Source organism: Mustela nigripes, chromosome 13 (assembly GCF_022355385.1).
Source record: "Mustela nigripes isolate SB6536 chromosome 13, MUSNIG.SB6536, whole genome shotgun sequence".
Classification (NCBI taxonomy): domain Eukaryota; kingdom Metazoa; phylum Chordata; class Mammalia; order Carnivora; family Mustelidae; genus Mustela; species Mustela nigripes.
In genome coordinates this window covers 106,437,218-106,459,758 of record NC_081569.1, presented here as the reverse complement: position 1 = coordinate 106,459,758, position 22,541 = coordinate 106,437,218, and the positions used below count along the sequence as shown (strand labels likewise).

The 22,541-nt window shown below is 44.0% G+C and overlaps 2 protein-coding genes across 3 annotated transcripts in view; one reads left to right on the top strand and one right to left on the bottom strand.

The window, feature by feature from the left end:
* Positions 1–14,659, bottom strand: part of MNAT1 (MNAT1 component of CDK activating kinase) — a 212,062-nt gene extending 197,403 nt beyond the window's left edge. Inside the window, exon 1 of one of the 2 annotated variants that reach the window (XM_059373330.1) lies at positions 14,582–14,659. Coding sequence is in view for 1 of the 2 variants with exons in the window: in XM_059373329.1 (XP_059229312.1) it covers positions 5,716–5,804 (89 nt within the window). In the remaining variant the exon portion in view is untranslated. Of the gene's footprint in view, positions 1–5,715; positions 5,940–14,581 lie in introns of those variants that run through there. The other variant, XM_059373329.1, reaches the window with a different exon arrangement.
* SIX4 (SIX homeobox 4) lies at positions 13,734–18,205 on the top strand. The gene is made up of 2 exons (XM_059373328.1): positions 13,734–14,650; positions 17,375–18,205. Exons 1-2 carry the CDS (start codon positions 13,779–13,781, stop codon positions 18,123–18,125), a joined length of 1,623 nt encoding a protein of 540 aa, XP_059229311.1. The 5' UTR covers positions 13,734–13,778; the 3' UTR covers positions 18,126–18,205.
* The last annotated feature ends 4,336 nt before the right edge of the window (positions 18,206–22,541 follow it).

Sequence of the window (22,541 nt, the reverse complement as noted above, 5' to 3'; positions counted from 1 at the left end):
CTCTACCTTCAGCTCAGGTCATGATCCCAGGGTCCTGGGATCGAGTCCCGCATCAGGTTCTCTGCCCAGCAGGGAGCCTGCTTCCTCCTCTCTCTCTCTGCCTGCCTCTCTGCCCACTTGTGATCTCTGTCAAATAAATAAATAAAATCTTTAAAAAATAAATAAATAAATAAATAAATAAATAATAAAAATGAAATGAAAAAGCCAATCACAGAAGACCACATATTGAATGATCCCACTTATGTCAATTACGTCAAACAGGCAATCCGTAGAGAAAGAATGATTAATGGTTCCCTCAGGCTAGAGGGGGGCAATGGCGGAGAGGGACTGTTTGGAGGGTGATGGCTAAGTGACCGAGGGGTTTCTTTATGAAGTGACAAAAATGTTCTAAAGTTGACTGTGGTAATGGAAGCAATCTCGGAGAATATACTTAAAGCCACAAACTCTACACTTAAAATGGATGAATTTTGTGGTATGTGAATTACATCTCAAAAAATGTTTTTAAAAAGACTATTTTTTCATTTTCTACTTTTCCTTAAAGACAACTGTTTAAAGCAAAAATAACAATACTGAATCATTTATAGAAGTAAAAGATACATGATCAGCCTAAAAGATGAAATGGGTAAGTAAACAGAATTACATTGTTCATGTTTGAGAAGTTGCTAAATGGGAAGTGAAAAATGGAGAGTGTCAGATAGTGACTCTAAATACACTTTGATAAAGATATACATTGTTATACGTAGAGAAACCACTCAAAAACTATTTACAATATTAAAATAATAACAAAGAGCTATTGCTAATGGCCAATACTTTAAAATATGCAATTAATCAAAATAAGGCAAGAAAGGAACAAGAACAAAAACCAAAACAAACGGAAAACAAGTAGACCTAAACTCAATGAGATCAATAATCACATTAAATATAAAAGGACAAATACACCAACTAAAAGGCAGAAATTTGAAGGCCAGATAAAAGAACAAGATGTTAACTAACTAGTAATATAAACTGGTTGAAGGTAAAAGGATGGAAAAAGATATACCATCAAACAGTAAGCATAAGAAAACTGACATGACTATTTAATTCAGACAAAAACTGCAGGATAAAGAATACTTCAAGAGACAGAAAGAGACATTTCATGATGACAAAAGGAGATTGTCGTCAGGACAACACAGCAATCCTAAATATCTATGTACCTAATAAGAGAACTTCAAAATACATGAAACATAACAGAACTAAAAGGAGAAACTGACAGATCCACAATCTAGTTGGAGTAATTGATAAAATGAGTAGACATTAAATTTGTAAAATATAGATGATCTGAGTAAAGCCACCAACCAAGTTGACCTAATCGACATTTATAATACACCAGCAGTCACAGAACATTCTTCTTTTTTTTTTTTTAATATTTTATTTATTTATTTGACAGACAGGGATCACAAGTAGGCAGAGAGGCAGGCAGAGAGAGAGGAAGGGAAGCAGGCTCCATGTTGAGCAGAGAGCCTGATGCAGGGCTCAATCCCAGGACCCTGGGATGATGACCCGAGCTGAAGGCAGAGGCTTTAATCTACTGAGCCACCCAGGTCCCCCCATTTTTTTCAAATATACACTGACTGCTCACCGAAATAGACCATTTGCTGGACCATAAATAAGTTTTCAGAAAATTTCAAAAGACTGAAATTTAATAATCTTCTCCTACCACAACAGAAAATTAGAAATTAACAATAATATATCTACAAAGTCCCCTTTTTCAAATTCTTTTACCAAGAATGAGTCCCTTTTCCTACTTTTCCTGCCCAAAGGAGACACTGTTTCCTAATTTGCATAAAGGTTAGTCCAGAGTATCAGTTAGAACAAAGAAATTAATGCCACTTATGAGTCATTCTTTCTCTGGCTTAACCCACTGAGCTTTAACCTGATATAGCTTCTAATTACAACTAAAACGGCACCTGGGTGGCTCAGTGGGTTAAGCCTCTGCCTTTGGCTCAGGTCATAATCTCAGGGTCCTGGGATCAAGGCCCGCATCAGGCTCTCTGCTCAGCAAGGAGTCTGCTTCCCTCTCTCTTTGCCTGCCTCTCTGCCTACTAGTGATTTCTTTCTCTGTCAAATAAATAAATAAAATCTTTTAAATAAATAAATAAAACTAATAATTTAGAGAAAATACAGAGGAACATATTAATACCACAGAGATGCAATCAGTAAAATTCATAGTAGTAACTCTCAGAAACTCATCAGTAGGTAAGAAGCAGGAATAGAAAAGGGAAGAGAAAAAGGTCTTAAGTAAATATGGCCAAATGCTGACTTTTATATATCAGGACATATTTGTTTATTCTACTACTCTGTGTCTTATGCATGTTTAAAATGAAAAAAGTGGATTTAGTAAAATCAAATACATCTAAAGTTTCCAGAGATGAGTTTTGTCAAGAATGGCTGGGATTAAAATTAAATTATTGTTAAAGACCTGGTTAAATGAGAATTAGTTATAACTCCATCTAAATCAGTATGGCTCCAGAATTCTATGAAAGATTTCTACGAAAGGCCTGTTTCTTAAAACAAGTCGTCCTGAATAAGAAAAAGAAAAAAATCACACTTTTCTGTAATTAAAACAAAGCTCATCCTTGAATTGAAAAACAAACGAACATGGAATCCAAACTTCTTTCATGTACATGTAATCAATTCATTTGGGTATTTGCTGGATTGAACTGAATATGCTTCCTCAACTACTAGCAGGTAAGGGAGGAGTATTTTCGGAATGTTTCACCTCCTTTCTCCTTTTTGCTCCTGTATTTTCTCCCATAAACCATACACCCTAATTAATCTTTCCATAATCCTACACTTCATATCTTTCATGAATCACTACTCCTACTCACTCTATCACCATAGGGTCACTATAATTAAACCTATATTTTAGCATATTATTAGTCTCTTGAATTCATTTAAATATAATCATTATTGTGCAAGTCCTTCATAGTAGCCCAAATGACTCCTGTTTCAATTTCATTTCTGCTTAGCACACATACTACCCACAAGTAAGAATATGATAGCGTCAAACAAATACCATAGATAATATTAAACATATACTGTATTTGACAGTAGAGACAGACACTCTATAAAACACCTCCAAATATTTTACATATAGTATTTAATCCTCAAACACTGTAATATAGGTAGTGCTGCTACCTCTATCGTACAGATAAGAAAAATGAGTACAAGAAGTAATTTGCCCAAAGCCAAAGCCCTATATAGGGACCGTGCAAAGAATTCAAAATCATAAGTTTATTCTCTTAGCCAATACTCTATATACTCTTATTCATTTTGTTCATATATCAAGTCAAAAAAGAACTATAAAATGTGGGCTATATCTAACAAGTTAGTAACTAAACCAAAATAAATGAAACACAAGAATAACTTTGACAATTTTTTTAATGATTTTATTTTTTAAGTAATCTCTACACCCAATGTGGGGCTCAAACTCACAACCCCAAGATCAAGAGTCACATGCTCTACCAAGTGAGCCAGCCAGGCCCCAATAACTTAGATAATTCTTAACTCTTATGAGAAAACAAGAAGGACTAAGGAAACAACAAAAGCAATCTCTAATTAAAAATAAATTATTTCAGGGGCGCCTGAGTGGCTCAGTGGGTTAAGCCTCTGCCTTCGGCTCAGGTCATGATCCTGAGGTCCTGGGATCCAGCCACACATGGAGCTCTCTGCTCAACAGGGAAACATCTGGCAGAAAATTACATTTAGTATCCTTCAAAAAAGCAAATTCACTTTCTTTGAGCACCAACACACCTGCTACAGGCAAATGAAGAGGACTTGAACGAAATCTCCCTAAAAACCTATTAGTCTTTATACACTGTTTATCTCACTTCCCCTTTACCATGCATTCTATTACTTTTACCTTATTTCTAATCTTAAACCATTCAATCACAGTTCTATTGCATTCCCTTTACTGGATAGAGCAAAAGAAAATGAAAATAAGGAAAAAGTACCAGGGCGCCTGGGGGGCTCAGTGAATTAAAGCCTCTGCTTTCGGCTCAGGTCATGGTCCCAGGGTCCTGGGATCATCCTGGGATTGAGGCCCGCATCGCTCTCTACTCAGCAGGGAGCCTACTTCCTCCTCTCTCTCTGCCTGCCTCTCTGCCTGCCTGTGATCTCTGTCTGTCAAATAAATAAATAAAATATTTGAAAAAAAATAAAAGAAAAAGTACCAATTAAGCAAGTTAATAAACCTTATTATAATAACTACAACTGATCATGCAAGTTTTGCTTACTCAAAGACTTAGTCTATCACTCTGCAGCTTATATGTCATTTTTTATTTCTAAGAAACCTCAGAGAAATTACATGTATATATATATGCTCACCATAATATATCACCTTTAATCCCAAAGTGCTTTAGAAAACCACCTTTACTATACTACATGTGACCATAAAGACGTGGCGAGAAGGGGCGCCTGAGCGGCTCAGTAGGTGAAGTCTTCGCTTTAGGCTCAGATCAGGATCCAGCAGTCAAGGGAATGAGTCCCACATGGGGCTCCTTGCTCAGCAAGGAGTCTGCTCCCCCTACACTGGCCGCCATAACTTCTGCCCCTACCGACCCCCCATCATGCGGGCGCTCTCTCTAATAAATAAATAAAATATATTTTTTAAAAATGTGACAAGAGGGGCACCTGGGTGGCTCAGTGGGTAAAGGCCTCTGCCTTCGGCTCAGGTCATGATCCCAGGGTCCTGGGATCGAGTCCCGCATCGGGCTCTCTGCTCAGCAGGGAGCCTGCTTCCCTCTCTCTCTCTGCCTGCCTCTTCGTCTGCTTGTGATCTCTCTCTGTCAAATAAATAAATAAAATCTTAAAAAAAAAAAAATGTGACAAGAAATATATATTGACCAATTCCTGCACTTGTTCTTCAAAATACGCAAACTCAACCTCCCTCTTTCCTGTCCCTTCCCCAAAATGCGCGTTCCACCGTCAACCACGGTGTGTTCCAATTCTAGCAGGGCCCACTGAATAAGGGACCTTGAGCAGTCTCGGCCTCCTTCTCTGTGAAATGGGAATAAGACGGGTACTCACCTCATGGGGCTGTGGAGGGAATGAAGGGAGACAACTCATGGCAAAAGCTTAGAACAGTGCCTGGCACACAAGGTGGCCTCGTTAAATGCCAGCCATCATTCTCTCTCCAAAATCAACTGCCGAGAATCTAGACTTTCTCCCTTTCAGCGAGGAGACGTATCTGACCCAACTCCGTCAAGGCAAACGGGTTTACAGACGGGGGGTTTTCAAATCAACCCCCATAATGAACACAAGCAGAAACTCCCAGGAATTTTGTTTTCATAGCCATTTCGCCCTTGTCCATAAAAATACTGCGCGTGAAATGAAAACACTCCGATCCGCCGCCCCTTCGCCCGCGACACGGCTGGACCCCCGCTGTCAACGCGGTGTGGAAGCGCATGGGCTGTGGAGCGGGGGAGCCTGGCAAACCGCTGGGTACGACATCTGGGCACCAGCAGTCCAAAGCAGGCCGGCGCGGCTCAGGGGCTGGCGGCTGGAGTCCGTTCACAGAAACAACGCTCCTCGTCCCGTGTCCCTCCTCAGTGTCGAAACGAACGACGCCCTCTTTCCTCCCCAGAGCCGAGGCCAAGCCTCTCCCTGCTCCCTCCTCCCACCCTGCGCGTCTCACCCCCGCACCCCCCCCCCGGAACCCACGGTCCCCCGACTCACAGCGTGTGTCCGCACACATTCACCATCAGCTTCAAGGAAGGGTTGCGGTATTTAGTGGTCTTACACCGGGGGCAGCCCTGATCGTCCATGGCGCCTTCTCTCCGATGGACTCTCTCCGACGCCTGCTTCAGTTACAGCCAGAGCACCCCCAAACCTCCACAGACCCGACGCCAAGCGGGTTCCTACCAACAGGCACTCGGCTGAGACGGTCCCTTTGAGAATGAGCACCGGCCGGAGGCGAGACACTGCAGCACAAAGGTTCCGGCAGCAAGTTTTCCGGTCCTGCACCGGGTGCTCTGTCTTAGCTTCCGTAGGCCAGTACACTACCTTAGATCTCCCGCTGGGGTTATTAAAATGGTAAATTGTACGCAAAGCTCCATCTCCATGCATCCAGCAGCATTTTTTTAAGGAAATTAAGACATAGATTCCATCTTGTACTGTCTGGAAACATTATCATGTTTTCAAAAATTTATGCCCTGTGTACATAATCAATAATTTAGACTGGCATTTTCTTTTGAACAATTCGATAGCCTGTGCTATCTATAATCTCCTTTATACTTGCACACTCATGCAAGCACAGAAAATACTATGTATTGGCAGGTAGAAGTTTGGGAAAATGATCTAGAACAAAAGCCCCTACACTGACCCTAAATATTACAGATTCTCACTAAATGTCAGATACTTCTATACATTGTATCTAGCATCTGCTCTGCAGATAGCCACTTGCTTCAAGACTGTCAAGCATACTTAACCGCGTCACCTGGTTCTTACATCCCCCTCCCAACACCTCCAGGAGTATACACTTTATTTCAGCAATTGTAGGATCTGAGAGCCTGAATGTCTCTGGCAATTGTAAGCCACATTCAATGCAGTTATCAAGACTGCAAAACAAAGTCTATATAGAGCTCTATTGAATAAACTCCTCCCTCCATAAGGGACACATGTTCAACCACATAATAAGGATTTGTTGATATTTTATTGAATAAGTACAGTGAAGAATGAATGAGCATCAAATACTAGTTTACTGTGAAAAAAATTTTAAGCCAAGCATTATCTTGTAATCTGACCCAAATTCCATCAAAAGTAGGCATGCAAAGTTTTTCGAATTAACCCATACAAAGAATATCAGCTATATACACACACAGTCATTTTACCTTTTCATAGCACTTTTGCTCTTTTCAATAAAAACATAAAAAGGAACATTCCAACTCCCACTTTTTTAAACGGCAAACTCAGTAGAAAACCCATGGTGTGGTAATACAGTTGGGGTTTCCATGGGTTACGGAGGGAGAACCTGACGAACAGCTGGATAACACATCTAGGAACCAGTGGACCAAAGCAAGCTACAACAGCACAGCGCTTATATTAAAATGTAGACATCAGGGATTCGCCTAATAAACAAATCATGTCATCTGCTTGATCATAGTATTGTTCACTAACAGGAGCTAACCAAATGTAAGTTTACTAAAGTAGGCAATGCAAATGCTAGGCTGACCTGGAGGCTTATTGTGCAGCTATTGTCTTATTGAAAAAGACCACATCCAAACCAGATACATGACTCAGAGTGAAGCTCTCTAAAAATAAAGACAACTTTGGGTGCCTCGGTGGCTCAGTGGATTAGGCCTCTGCCTTTGGCTCAGGTTATGATCTCAGGGTCCTGGGATCAAGTCCTGCATTGAGCCCTGCATCGGGCTCTCTGCCTGCCTCTCTGCCTACTTGTGATCTCTCTCTCTCTCTGTCAAATATATAAATAAAATCTTAAAAAATAAATAAATAAAATAAAAATAAAGACAGCTTTTTGATCTTTATATTTTAATAGAATAGGAACTTCTGGTTAAAGAGTAAATGTGGTCAGTGAGCAAATAAAATTTTTAGCCAAGAGGTGCCTGGATGGCTCAGTCAGTTAAGTACCTGACTCTTCATTTCAGCTCAGGGCATGATCTCAGGGCTGTGAGATTGATGCCCATATCAGGCTCTGCATTGGGCATGGAGCTTGCTTAAGATTCTTTCCCTCTTCCTTTGCCCTCTACGCTTCTCTTAAATTTTTTTTTCTTTTCTTTTCTTTTCTTTTTTTTTTTTTTTTAGCCAATACTACACTGAGACATCATCCATTAAGTTGGCCTTCTTGTTTATTGTTTAATCATGTCCTTGAAAAGGAGACCCTAATCACTTTGTGAATTGTTTTGCCTTTAGCGCAAATCTTGACACCAAGGCAAAGAAAGCACTGAAGACTGTGGGAGGAAACATTGCCACCAGCTTTATCCTTTTCCCACGCTGTGAACTACTTATCAGAGAAGAATGGTAGCAACGGCTGACTTGGAACTCTTACTGGACAAGCATCGTTCATGCAGCTGGAGACAGTAGAAAGTTGTGCTTAGAGATCTGGCCTCTGCCTCCAAGAGACCTGGATTCAAGTGTTGTCTTCATCTCTTTCTAGTTGCAGGGCTTCAGGCTTCAGTTTTCCTAACTATAAATCAAGGACAGTATTTGTAAAGATTAAATGAGTTATTTCATTTAAAGTGCTTAGCACAGAGTAAGAGCTCAATAACTGTTAGCCTTTATTAACAGTACTATAAAAGTAGTAGTATCTAAAGTAGATAAAGTAGAGGTAATGAGAACTTAGACTACTCTTAAATGACCCAGACCTGTTTTTGAGCCAAATTTCTTACCCTCCCTTACCTCAGCTACTTTCCTCCAGGTAATACACTTCACGAGGTTGCTACAATTATCAAATTACATAACATGTGGCCCTACTGCAATGCTTTGTACATAATAGAAACTCTGAAATGTATACCATAATTACTTGTAAGGTTCACTAAGAATGATCAGAAAGCTTTGAAGAGGAAAGCCCTCACAGCATCTGACTTCTGATTCAAATGGAACTTCTCAGCCTTTGTAAAAACTGCTAAACTATCAGGTTTCCTACAGATATTAAGACAGCAGCAGCCCAACAGTGAACCAACTGGCCCACTATTTCTCTTCCCATATCTGCTCATCTTCTAGCATTACCATGTCTACAGACCCTGTCTTCCTGCTGCAATGTTTCTCTAATGCAGACCCTCCTTTCCTAGCCCCCAGGCTATGGATCCAGACTGGGCTTACTTCATCTTCAGGTGACATTTATTTATTGTTTTGTCCCTTGACTAAAGATAGCATCCTCCCCCCTTCTAATGCAAAACAACTCCTCCCCAACAGGCTTCTGTGTTTCTAATGGGCTTGCCAATCATAGTCCTGGCCCTCTGGCCTACCGGTTGACATACAACCCTTACTGGGCCAATCAGAGATCTTCTCTAGAATTTTTCAAATTGGCATTAAAAGAAAAGCAGGAGAACCCCTGTAAGAAGACAGAAAATGTGAGTTGAAAAATCCTGGGAGCCCTGGTTCCCAACTTCTGGGTAAAACCCTTTGAAAGGCTAAAACTGACGACAAAAGAGAACGGGCAAGTGACATGGGACAACAAGTCTTTTAAGTTCAACCAGTTGCATTCCAGGTTTTCACCTTGTTTGGTATCAGATTCCAATAAATTCATCTTTTTGTCGAGTCTAGCTCAAGGAGGGGTTTCTGGCTCCTAGAGAAATCTGCAGCACCACAAAAAAGGCAAGAATGCTGCTACACCTGGGAGAGGACTAGAACCGGGCACTCACTCACTCTCTGCCAGGATCTTCTCCCTCCACTATCACCCATGAGACTCAGGGATCTTCTCCCTCCATTATCACCCATGAGACTCACTAGGTCACCTTCCCTCCTACCTACTGCTCATCCATGTTCTCCACAGGTAGATAGCTTGGTTACTAAGAACTCCAAGCATTACATCCAAGGCTCCCTCTACCAGTCTTAACTTTTTTTCTTCATTAAAATGTGAAAAACCCCAGAAAAAGGATTCTGAATGCTTTGGTTTGTGGAAAGTGTACATCCCTGGACACTTTGGCTATGTGTCATGGCTATGACATTACACACAGACTGCTGTGGACTTGGACCACTGGGTGCTTCATGCCGCAGCAAACTGAACATTCCATTCAAAGGCCTTCAAAATCTGTCCCCAAGATGCCCTTTAAGCTAATCTCCCACCACACAACTATACAAACCCCACAACCCAGACAGACTGAATTACTCAATATTTTCAGAAATATACACATACTTTCATGGCTCCATGCTCTACTCATTTTCTTCCCTCTTCCTCTATCGATCTCTAACCTTGTCCTCTCAAAATTCTTGTCTCTAAAGACCTAGCAAAAAAATCCACTCCCCAGGGATGCCTGGGTGGCTAAGTCATTATGCATCTGCCTTTGGCTCAGGTTATGATCCCAGGATCCTGGGATCAAGCCCCCCATCAGGCCTCCTGCTCCGCGGGAAGCCTGCTTCTCCCTCTCCCACTCTCCCTGTTCGTGTTCCCTCTCTGACTGTCTCTCTCTCTCTCTTTCTCTGACAAATAAATAAATAAATAAAATCTTGAAAAAAAAAATCCACTCCCTATTGCCCTCATCCTCCCCAAATTAACCTCTTTATCCTCACTACTCCCATCCCCTCTACTGTATTTCCTAATGGATGTATTTTATCTCTCCCACCAGATTTTAAGCCCTTCTGAGACCCCAAAATATTCATCTTGCTATCACCTGGTACCTAATAAATTGCACTTAGTCAGGACCAAATAAATATTTGGCAAATGAATGATCCTTCAGAAATGCTGACTGCGTATCACCAACTATTGGTCACTAAATAACACTAGATCGCCCCCTCTACCTGGGAGATTACTTTCCAACCTAACTTCTTAATAGTACCAGTACATGAGCTTCAGAAATGGAAAGAGCCCAACACGATACAGTTATATAGGCCTTCCCTCAATCTATCCCTCTACCAAGGCAGCCAAAGTCAGCCTTGAGAAAGGACATCTCTACTCTCGGCAACACCATTAAATATACTCAAGCAAAGAGTAAAAATTTGGGCCAAGCCAGATTTTCTTCAATACACTAAAATAGCAAAAGTTCTCCATATTCGCTCATTGCTATCCTCAGGCTGGAAGGAAAAGATCCAGAAGCAAGCAGGTTGGTTTTCACCCTCACACAATCCCAGCCTCAACTCTGTTTTCCCAAGTCATAACACCCCTTTAGACAGCATATCAATACAGCAGACTCAAGTGTTTACAGCATGGCAGACGTGGGGAATAGAAGTAGTCAATGATTTCACAAATCAGTTGTAAACCAGTGCTGGGAGATTGACTCCAAGTCTGGTGTTCCGTTCCCAAGGAGCTGACCCTGTTGAAGTGGAAGACCTCCGGTCCCACTTCGAATTGCTGCCAGAATGAGCCTGAGGCTCAGCCTGCTAAAGGAATCCAGAGCTGGGGGTTGCATTTCACTTCTGGTTCTACAGGAATCTCCTCCTGGAGCTATACAATACCACTGTAGCTACAGGCTGCAAATTCACAAAAGGTCACTGTTACTTCTATATGATCTGTTGAACTTGGTGCTCTGGAGGCAAAAGATATGCTCAGAAGACATGCAGAAACCCAGTAAGTGGTTTTCCAAATAAACGCACTATATTTAATGGATAACAGCCTGAAGAAGAGTCCTATGAACTGAACTTGGGTCATCCTATAATATAGCCAAATGAGTTTTCATTGGATATATGCAACTGAAAAAAGTTTCCTACTTTGCACTATCAGGAGGAAGGTAACAAACATAACAAACAAACATTTAACAAAGATTAATCATGTGCCAGGTGCTTTTTGGCACACCTTATCTCATTTAATCATCACAACAAACCTGTCCACTTTTTATATCAAGTAGCTAATAAAAGGCAGAACTAGGATTAAAACTACGTCTAGGGGCTCCTGGGTGGCTCAGTGGGTTAAGCCTCTGCCTTCAGGTTTGGTCATGATTTCAGCGTTCTGGGATGGAGCCCCACATCAGGCTCTTTGCTTAGCGGGGAGCCTGCTTCCCCTCTCTCTGCCTGCCTCTCTGCCTACTTGTGATCTCTGTCAAATAAATAAATAAAATATTTAAAAAAAACCAAACCTACATCTAGCTAGCTGATCCCCAAGTCCACATTTTTTCCACTAAACCATCCTACCTCCTGTCTACTCTGCTCTGATAAATATGCTTTAAAAATTCAATGAATAAAATGCAGTGTCATATTTTGGATTGGATTGTGAAATAGAAGAAAGACATCAATGGAAAAACTGGTGAATCCAAATAAAGTCTACAGTTTGGTTAATAATATTGCAGCAATGTTAATTTGTTTGGACAAATGTATCATTGTAATGTAAAATGTCAAAATTAGGGAAAACTAAGTAAAGAGTAGGTGGGAACTCTCCAACTCTTTTTGTGACTTTTCTGTAAGTCAAAATTATTCTAAAAAAATTTTTTTAATTCAAGGAAGTTGTGAATCTCAGATATTGTCCTAAAGCTGGATACCTAACTGCATATTTCCATGGGGTACAGACCCATGGTCTTTTCTATAACTATGAATTTTTAAATCTGCCAGAGATTTCAGTGCTGTCTTCATTAGGACAGTACAAAAGCAAGTCCAAAATCGAATGACATCTTGGTTGGACAGCAATGAAACAAACCTGTCCACCAAAAACAAAATCTCACCAAGCTGATCATGACAGCAGGTAACCTTAACAGCTTCTTTATAATGTGCTGAAATAGGCAGTTACGGGTAACTGGGAAGCAGAAACAGCACAAAGCCACCTTGAAAGATGATGTTAAGACGATGTCATTAAAATGTTGGATTTTGAGAAAGAATACCAGCAGATGGACCTAACTAACCCAAAGAAATCACAGAAGCAGAGATGGGTTCATCCTTTTCTGTGTTAAGACCTCATGCAAACCATAAAAGAGACCTGACTGCAAACAGCAGCAGACTTCACCCCCAGGCATTTCACCTCAAACCAGAGGGCAGTCTTCCATCTGTCTGTGCTGCTGAAAGGGCTGCTGATCCTGCATTGATCTCCTGGAAGACACCTGCACTTAGAACTGGTGCTTCCACCAAGAATATCACCACCAGAGAACTATTCATACATTTACATGAAAAATGTCCATACTGAAGACTTAAATTTCCATACTTTATTATAATGTAAAGCTTAGATCTCTTCCACTCTATTCCCTGAGATAAACACATTGATTAAACAGTCTATATCTTTAGTTGCACCCTGTTCAACTTTGTTGTGTTGCCAGACCTCCAGGTGAGTGAATGTTAAATGCCTTTTGAAGGTTTCTTGTTTTTGTCCTTTCAGTGGGCTCTTTATACATCTATTATCCTAAGATATTCAAATATCTCCCCCTTTTTAGTTTAGCATAAACCTTTTCCCCTTGGAACATTCCCTAGTGACATTCTATTCTGGACCCTTTTGAATACAAAATCCTTGATAAAGTCATCTTGGACAGGGAGGTAAAGGGGAAACAGGAACATATAAAAGCTTCTCAATCGTCTCCTTTGAAATTTTGTCATCTGGATGCTTGACGGTGGTCTCTTTGTTAAGAGTTCAGCATCTGGACCTCAAGGCCACACAATTAATATTCCCGCTGGAATCCTAGGAACTCTCTTTGAAAAAGCCTGTTGTCCAGTTTTCAGGCCACATTAGGTAATTTCCCGCCCAGGAGCATGGCCTAAAAAGAATGTCGGTGTTTCCCTTCAGGTATAGGTGCCTGGGGGTCAGGGGGAGAGGGAAAGGCAAGGGGTGGAGTGGGAGGCGGGTGATCGACAGGGATAGAAACCGTGTCTCCTCCTCCCTCTGAATGTGAAATAGCCAATGAGGTAGCGCGGCCGGGCCGGCCCGGCCGCCAGTGCCATATAGTATGCAGCAACCCGAGGAGTCACGTTGGGGGAACAGCAGAAAGCAGCTATCCTTTTACACTACTTTGCTCTAGCAGCTATCTTAATGGTGACTGCGTGGCCGGGGGGAAACCTGATCGGCCAGATCCAGCCGAAACCGGGAGGGAGGGAGTGGGCTTTCCGGAGGGGGGGAGGAGGGAGGGAGAAGAAGAAGGAGGAGTAAGAGAGGGGGAAAGAAAGAGGAAAAGAGTGCGAGGGAGTGAGGGAGGGAGGAAAATAAACAACAAAAAATGTCCTCTTCCTCCCCCACCGGGCAGATTGCAAGTGCGGCGGACATCAAGCAGGAGAATGGGATGGAAAGCGCCTCGGAAGGGCAGGAGGCGCCCCGAGAAGTGGCGGGGGGCGCGGCGGCGGGGCTGAGTCGTCCCCCGGCTCCAGCCCCTTTCCCCCTGGAGCCGGGGGACGCCTCGGCCGCCGCCGCAAGGGTGAGCGGAGAGGAAGGGGCAGTGGCGGCAGCGGCGGCGGATCAGGTACAACTCCACTCGGAACTTCTGGGCAGGCACCACCACGCCGCGGCCGCCGTCGCCGCCGCCGCCGCCGCCGCGCAGACCCCACTGGCCTTCTCGCCCGACCATGTCGCCTGCGTGTGCGAGGCGCTGCAGCAGGGGGGCAACCTGGACCGCCTGGCCCGGTTCCTGTGGTCCCTGCCCCAGAGCGACCTGCTACGTGGCAACGAGAGCCTGCTGAAGGCGCGGGCGCTGGTGGCCTTCCACCAGGGCATCTACCCCGAGCTCTACAGCATCCTCGAGAGCCACAGCTTCGAGTCGGCCAACCACCCGCTGCTGCAGCAGCTCTGGTACAAGGCGCGCTACACCGAGGCCGAGCGAGCCCGCGGCCGGCCACTGGGCGCCGTGGACAAGTACCGGCTGCGCAGGAAATTCCCCCTGCCCCGCACCATCTGGGACGGCGAGGAGACGGTGTATTGTTTCAAGGAGAAGTCGCGCAACGCGCTCAAGGAGCTCTACAAGCAGAATCGCTACCCTTCGCCCGCCGAGAAGCGGCACCTGGCCAAGATCACCGGCCTCTCGCTCACCCAGGTCAGCAACTGGTTCAAGAACCGCCGGCAGCGCGATCGGAACCCCTCAGAGACCCAGTCCAAAAGGTGAGCGCCAACTTTCCTCCGCCTCCCCTTTTCTCTCCCCCACCCCCTTCCCAGCTTTCTTTTCCTCCAAGTGCTCGCAAACATGGCGCTTACCTTCCCCACCAGCCTGGTCCGGCTGCCCACCTCTCCCCGCCCCCCACCTCTCCCGGACCGGGGGATGGGGGGGCGGCGGTGGCGAGAGGCGGGGGAACCTCCCTCCTTACCCTCCCCCTCCTCCCCCCAGAAGTTTCTCGTCGCCCGCTTAGGTCTCAGTCCCCGCCCCCACCACGGCTGGTCACTGCCGCCCAGTTTCCCACCCCCATCCCGCTGGCTTTGAAGTTGCCACTCTCTCCCGGGTTCTGGCGGGGCGCAGGAGCGTGTGTAGGCGCCGGAAAGGCAGCTCTGGTTGCCGCCAGAGGCCCACGGAGGTTGCCAGCGCGGGCCCGGGTCTGCACCTCCAGCGGGTTACACCGGCCGGGCGTGCGCACGAGCTCCTTCACCCCGCGCCCCGGGTTCGGCTGCCGCCCCCCACCCCGCCCCGCCGCCGCAACCTGCGTTAGAGGTCGCCTTGGCCGCTCTAGAAGAATGAGGGTGTTGGTGGGGGCTTGCGTTTCAGAAGGGGGGCTGGGGACGTCGAGGTTTTATGTGACAGAGTTAATCATTCACCCGGCCCGCTGTGGTTCCCTTCGCGGCCGCGGCAACGTGGGGTGATGGTGCGGGCTGGGCTCTGCCGTGTTTTGAAACCTGATTCTGAACTCCTTCGGATCGGATTTCAGCGCCGCCGGGGCAGTGGGGCTGGAGGGCTTGCTTCCTCGGTCCCCGAACCCTGCGTGGCTCCCTCCTGGGACAGCGATTGGGGGTGGGGGCGCTATCAGCTCCACACCTCCTAGAGTGCCCACCCTGGCGGGTTTGAACTTTTGGGCTGGCAGAGTTTTGGATCCCAGCTGGTAGAAAATAGGGTTTCCACCTCTTTTCTGCGTCCTTTCGAGTCAGACACCTGGAGGGTATATTTTGTTTATTGTTGAGCGAACTATGGAGAAGATCGCCTAAAGAGATGGTGTCTCAAGCCACGCGGGCATAGAACAGAAAGAACCCTACAGCTCGAGGTTCTGCGCCGGTTAGGAATTTGGGAGCCGCGGAGCGCGTCCGGGCCGAGCGAAGGTGATCACCCCGCGCATTCCAGCGTCCGCCGCGGTCCGCCCTTGCCGCTCCTGCCCCTGCGCCCCTCCCGGGGCCGGCCGGCTCCGGCGCTCGTCGCCTGAGGCAGGGAGGGAGGCGCTGTGTCCGAGCCGGGCCTCGCGGTAACCAAAACAAAACGCGCACTGTGACTTGCATGCATCCTTCCGCAGACTTTAGGGGAGACCCAGAGGAGGCCTGTTGGTCACCCCGCGCCAGCTTGTGGCAGCGGATCCTGTCGCTCGGAGCTCCGTCGGAATCCTCAGGGCCAGAGGCAGGGGGTGGGGAGCGGGCGTGGCACGCAGGCCAGCTGCCCTGCAGCCCCCACTCCCCGGCTGAGCTCGTTCCCCGTCTCCCTAGCCACACTCTGCCGGCTCTGTACGTCCCCCCGCCCCAACGCCACAACCCCCGCCCCCGGCCCAGTTGCCTGGTTTGGGCCCCTCTCCGGATCTACCTCCCACCCGCACCCCGGTGAGTCACCCTCGCAGACGGCGACGGCGGCTCAGCCTCAGCTCGTAAATCAAAGCGCTTTCTGCGCTCCTGGCCCCGCAGCCCAAAGCCCGGGTAATCCCCTCCCCTCCCCTTGAAAGCGAACCGACCGCCGGGCACTGCGAGGGACGTGGATCTTCTACGAGGCCAAGTCGCACCACGCTTCCCAGCTGCCCACTAACTGACCCTTTCACCCCCTCCCAGCTTCAGACCAAATGGGAACTCCCACCACTACCCCTTCCCGGATTTGGTGTTTCCCCTTAAGTGAAGGAGTGAGGAACACAGTCCAGCCTGGAGCAGAAGGAATGAGGGTGCTGGGGAAGGGGTTACAAGGCTGCTGAGTGACCCACACCCTTTCCCTCCCACCTCACCAGGGCACTGGATGGTGTATGTTAAATAGGCCCCTATGGCTTCTTTTGGATTCAAAGGAGACTGCACATAACAGTTCTTGGGTTGAAAGTGCCTTTCCTACATCAAGGACAGCCACTTTGTTGAATGAGAGAGTTGTCAGTCTGGTGGAGTAGAAGTTTGGGAGCAGGTGAGAAAATGATCTCTTGTTAACTAACTGACAAACAAAACACTTCCCACCTCCTGCTCCTTTGGCAGTTTCATTTCCCTCCAAGATCACACTAATCTGAATTGGTTTTGAGGGGAGGGGAAGGAGTTCCTAAACAGGAAAGACTGACCACTGACCACCTACCTCATCTAGGGAATTCTTTCTGTGGTGTAGGTAGCAGCGAATTTAACAGGAAGGAATAACTTCAATGCTATAAAAATGTATATACAATTCTCATAGTAAATCCTGTTAGCTGAATTTACATCTTCCAGATCTCTGGACTTTGCCTGAATTTATTATTGGTAAAAATGGTCGGCACAGGAGAGTTTATCTTCCCACATTCTCTGGATGGTCCGAATCTGCTGGAAGGTCTCATAGCTTAAACAGAACCAAAGGCTTCCTGCTCTGCTTTCCTTAAATACTGACTTTAATGGGGTTAGAGGCTGGATTTCTAAACAAATGGCACTATGTAGAACGTCCTCCCTCTCACCTCTGGAATGTCTTGGTTTTCCCTCTCTCTGCAGTGAGTCAGATGGCAATCCCAGCACTGAAGATGAATCCAGCAAGGGCCATGAGGACTTGTCTCCTCATCCACTCTCCGGTTCCTCGGATAGTGTTGCCAACCTCAGCCTTCCCAGTCACATGGAGCCAGTATACATGCAACAAATTGGAAATGCTAAGATCTCATTAAGCTCTTCTGGAGTTTTGTTGAACGGAAGCTTGGTGCCCGCTAGTACTTCACCTGTCTTTCTTAATGGTAATTCTTTCATTCAGGGACCCAATGGAGTCATCCTTAATGGACTAAATGTGGGGAATACACAGACTGTGTCATTGAACCCACCAAAAATGGCCTCAAACATTGTGAGCAATGGTATATCCATGAGTGACATACTTGGGTCTACCTCCCAGGATGTGAAGGAATTCAAAGTCCTCCAGAGTTCTTCAGCTAACTCAGCAGCCACCACGTCTTACAGCTCCAGTGCCCCTGTGTCATTCCCAGGGCTCATCCCCAGCACTGAGGTAAAAAGAGAAGGTGTTCAAACAGTGGCTTCCCAGGACGGAGGCTCTGTGGTGACTTTTACTACACCCGTGCAAATTAACCAGTATGGCATTGTCCAGATCCCCAATTCCGGAACGAACAGCCAGTTCCTTAATGGGAGCATTGGATTCTCTCCACTGCAGCTGCCTTCTGTTTCCGTAGCCGCTTCACAAGGTAAAAGTCTCATTCGGTACCATAATGCACCAGTGACTGTTTTAGCCTGCTGCTGTAAATGACACGTTTGGTGAGAGCTATAGATTGATGTTACTCTTCAGGTACCTTACTGGCCGCCACAGCTGCAGAGAGCCTCGGTCTGTCTCTCCTCCTTTGCCACAGCAGTGTAATATCCTGCTTGTTTGGCTCTCTGGCATCATGGAGATGGGCTTTTGTTTTCCTAACAACTGAATGGAAAAATACAGTTCAGAGCAAATCTTGCCAGTTCTACAATTATAGAAATATGATAAGTCAATTGATGCTTACAGAATAACCCATTGCTTGACATTTTAAGATTAAAAATTAATGATATTGCTAAGAACACAAAATTAGTCTAAGCAATTGGTACGAAATGTGTACACTTTACCTAAGCATTTTCTGTTTGACCAAAAAGTGTTTTAGAAGAGCAAGCTGAAAAGACTGAATCAATTGTGTTTGAATCATGTTCCTCCTATAATTAAAACTAACTGAAAAACTAACTAAAGGAAAACCAGAGGAATGTGTGACTGGGAGTCTGTTGCTCTGCGTGTATGCCCCCCTAGGAAGGCAACTATAAGCCTTATTATATATATGTTTGTGACTTGACCAAGGGCAGTATTCTAAAGAAAACACTGATCTGAAATTCAGGAAGCCTGAAGCCGATAGGCCACTTCTTCACTGACTTTAAGCAAGTCTGATGACTCTGTGTCATTTTTTGTGTATAGAAACAGGAATGGTTAGAATCTCAGTGGAGGTAGCAGAGGCCCTTAAACTTAGGAGTAGGTGATGTCAATGCAGGTTTGCCTTCCTGTAAGCGAATCTGAATGTCCAGACTTTTATGAAACCAAAATAAGTAGTTGTTTGCCTTAAAGATCAGCTTCCTATAAAATGGCTTTATCCAAAAAAATATCCGTTTATGCACAACTTTTTTTGTTTTCACAACTATGATCTGCTTCAGTTTATAGGAGGCATTAATGGAAAAAATGTTGTTGAACACATTTCATTCTGTAGAATCAATTATCAGGTAGAAGGGCAGTAAAAACACAAAACTCCTGAAGCACAACATGTATTTATTCATTGTTCCAAGTTCTGGAAAGGATTAAGTCAAGTCACTATCTGACCTAAGGCAAAAATATGGAAACCACAAGGAAAGTCAAAGTGCTTCATTTTATAGTATAGTAATTTAATGTGGATCTCTAACCCCTTTTTGTCTTTTCAGGAAATTTCCAAAACAGTAGGTAACATTTTAAAGACAACAAATTTGAGCAAAAAATATGAGATGTACATTGGGGAAGAAGAAAAAAGCAAAAATAGTTTTCATACGTAATCTAGAAATATGCTACCATAGAAAATCATTGCAAACTAACAGCTAATTTTTAAAATGGGACATTTAATATGAATAAGAATAGCATTTTCAGTTAAAAAATCTAAGATCAAATGACAGAGCTGTCAATCCTTAGACTGTCTGTGTGCATTAAAGGCCTAAGTTTAACCACATGGGTCCAGGAAGTAACGTTCCTTTAGAGTAATTATGGACTGCAGGCCTCAATAAAGCATTTAGGGATTCAGGCTTTCTCAAAAATGGATACTAAGGCTTGCTTTAAAATGTGCAGACAACGGAGATTATCCTTCAATAATTAGTATTTATATGGAAATCCAGAATATCTACATCTTTTACTCACTTTATAATCTCAGAAAATAAGGGGTGTTTTCCTTACCATCATTACAAAGTTAAGCTTTTCACCTATGTCCTTTTTCATTTGGATTTTTTTAACTGATTTTGAAATTATTGTCCAGGTTATAATTCAGGTACAGTTACACTTAAATATCAAGTTTTAGATCACATCTGCTTTTCTTCCTTCATTCATATATGCTATAATGTCTACATGTTCAAAATTATTTTATTTATATATTTCAGTAGCTGTTGGGGAAAATGTCCTGTCATATTATTTATGGTTCTCAAAAAATAACTAATCATTTTGTTCACATATACATAGGCAAATACTTTCATAATGCGTAACACATAACAAAATAAATATTTCAGATGATTTTGCTACAGTTTAGCAGCCAGCAGGAATTTTAAAGCATACTTAAGTTGAAGTCAAATAAAAGCCTTTTCATTTGTTTGGCCTGGAACAAACATTTATGTTAGGGAAGAGCCCAGACGTACATAGAAATGTTTTTATTAACATCAATATTTCCACAAAGAGTACTTTCTAGTGGTTAAATCTTTTTTAAAGCTTAAATGCAATCTTTTCTTCTTCTTCTTTTTTTTTTTTTTTTTTTTTCATTTAAAGACATTTCTTTGAATTTAAGGTGCTTAAAAAGTGTTTGGAAGACGTATAAACAGCCCTGTGACATTTATTTATCAATATAGGTGGTAATATATTATTAAAAATTGTTCTAATTATTTGGTAACAGTTATTCTAATTCAAGAAGGGATATGTCTCAGGTGAATTACCTTTAATATTGAGCAGTTTTCTCAAAATAATAGTTTACTGAACATCTAATTTGAGATCAGAGTAAACAACCCATCCGAATTATTCTGTCACAAAATTCCCTCAGGTCCACCTTTCTTATAGCAGCAGGATCGTTGCCATCATTTTACTGTGTCTATGTAAAGACTCAAAAAGAAAAGTGTTTTATTTCATAGCAGGAGTGAGTGGAAGGGTCTAATTCATCTCCATGGTCTGAGTTACCTCATTTTTGAACATCTTCTCAGCTTTCCATTTATGTTTCTTTTTCTGCTTCTGCTCTCTGTAGACCACTATAGTGAGAGCCAAAAATACGAACCTTTTAGAGAAGCATTAGCTCTAGTTATTTACATTAATCTGTAATTTTAGAAGTACACTTTATCATTAATTTTTCCTATCACCACAATCCTGAAAATCCAGAACTGGCACAACAAAAGAAAAAACTATTGAATATTTTGTTGACATTACTTTATGGTTAGTTTGGTGAAAGTTTGAAACTTGTCTGTACAGGTTTATATGGTTAACTTCAAGCCCCAGGGCAACTCATTTTACAGGGATTTTCTACATTTCTATTTATGTCGGTTACTGAGCTTGTCTTTTTTTTTTTTTTTTAAAGATTTTATTTATTTATCAGAGAGAGAGAGGGGGAGAGAGCGAGCACAGGCAGACAGAATGGCAGGCAGAGGCAGAGGGAGAAGCAGGCTCCGTGCCGAGCAAGGAGCCCGATGTGGGACTCGATCCCAGGATGCCAGGATCATGACCCAAGCCGAAGGCAGCTGCCCAACCAAGCGTCCCCTGAGCTTGTCTTGAACAAAGGCATTTTATTTTGCATTTGTGTTTTCTAGTTCTTACTGGCAGAGCTAGGTACAACTGTCAACTGATTGAGAGAAATCAAGTTGGTAATAATGATCCAGAAACTTGACTGAAACTAGAACTTGGAAAAAAGGAGGGGATCACACTTGGTTTCTAAACCAGTAGTTCTCACTCCCACTGTGTCATCAGACTTGGGAGTTTAAAATACACCTGTCCTAGGACTTACTGAGTCAGATTTTCAGGAGTAGAGCCTGGGAATCTGTACTTTTAAGTGTTCAAGGTGATTCTGCTGAACCTGAGAAAAATTGTGTGTGTAAAAAGTATCCTTTTTTCCCTTTCCTTACCAATTTCATCAATGATAATCTGTACTTTATTTTTTTTAGGTAATATTTCAGTAAATTCAAGCACTTCAGATGGGAGCACATTTACAAGTGAGTCCACCACAGTCCAGCAAGGAAAGGTTTTCTTGAGCTCTCTTGCTCCCAGTGCAGTGGTATACACTGTTCCTAATTCAGGCCAGACTATAGGATCTGTTAAACAGGAGGGCTTGGAGAGGAGCCTGGTATTTTCTCAGTTGATGCCTGTCAATCAGAATCCACAAATAAATGCAAACCTGTCTTCTGAAAATATCTCGGGGAGTGGCCTCCATCCATTGGCCTCCTCATTAGTTAACGTATCCCCAACTCATAATTTTTCCCTGACTCCCCCTACCTTACTAAATCCCACTGAGCTAAACCCTGACATTGCTGAGAGCCAGCCAATGTCTGCACCTGTGGCAAGCAAGTCTACTGTGACATCTGTCAGCAACACTAACTATGCAACTCTTCAGAACTGTTCCCTCATTGCTGGTCAAGATCTATTGTCAGTCTCCATGACCCAGGCTGCCCTTGGGGAAATTGTTCCTATGGCTGAAGACCAGGTAAGTCACCCTTCCCCAGCAGTGCACCAGGATGTTGTCAGAGAACATCGTTTGGTTCTGCAATCAGTAGCTAACATAAAAGAGAATTTCTTAACAAATTCTGAGGGCAAAGCCACAAGCAACTTAATGATGCTGGACTCAAATTCCAAGTATGTCCTAGAGGGTATGATCGAGAGTGTCTGTGAAGAGCTGGAAACAGACAAAAAAGAGCTTGCCAAGCTCCAAACTGTCCAGTTGGATGAAGATATGCAAGA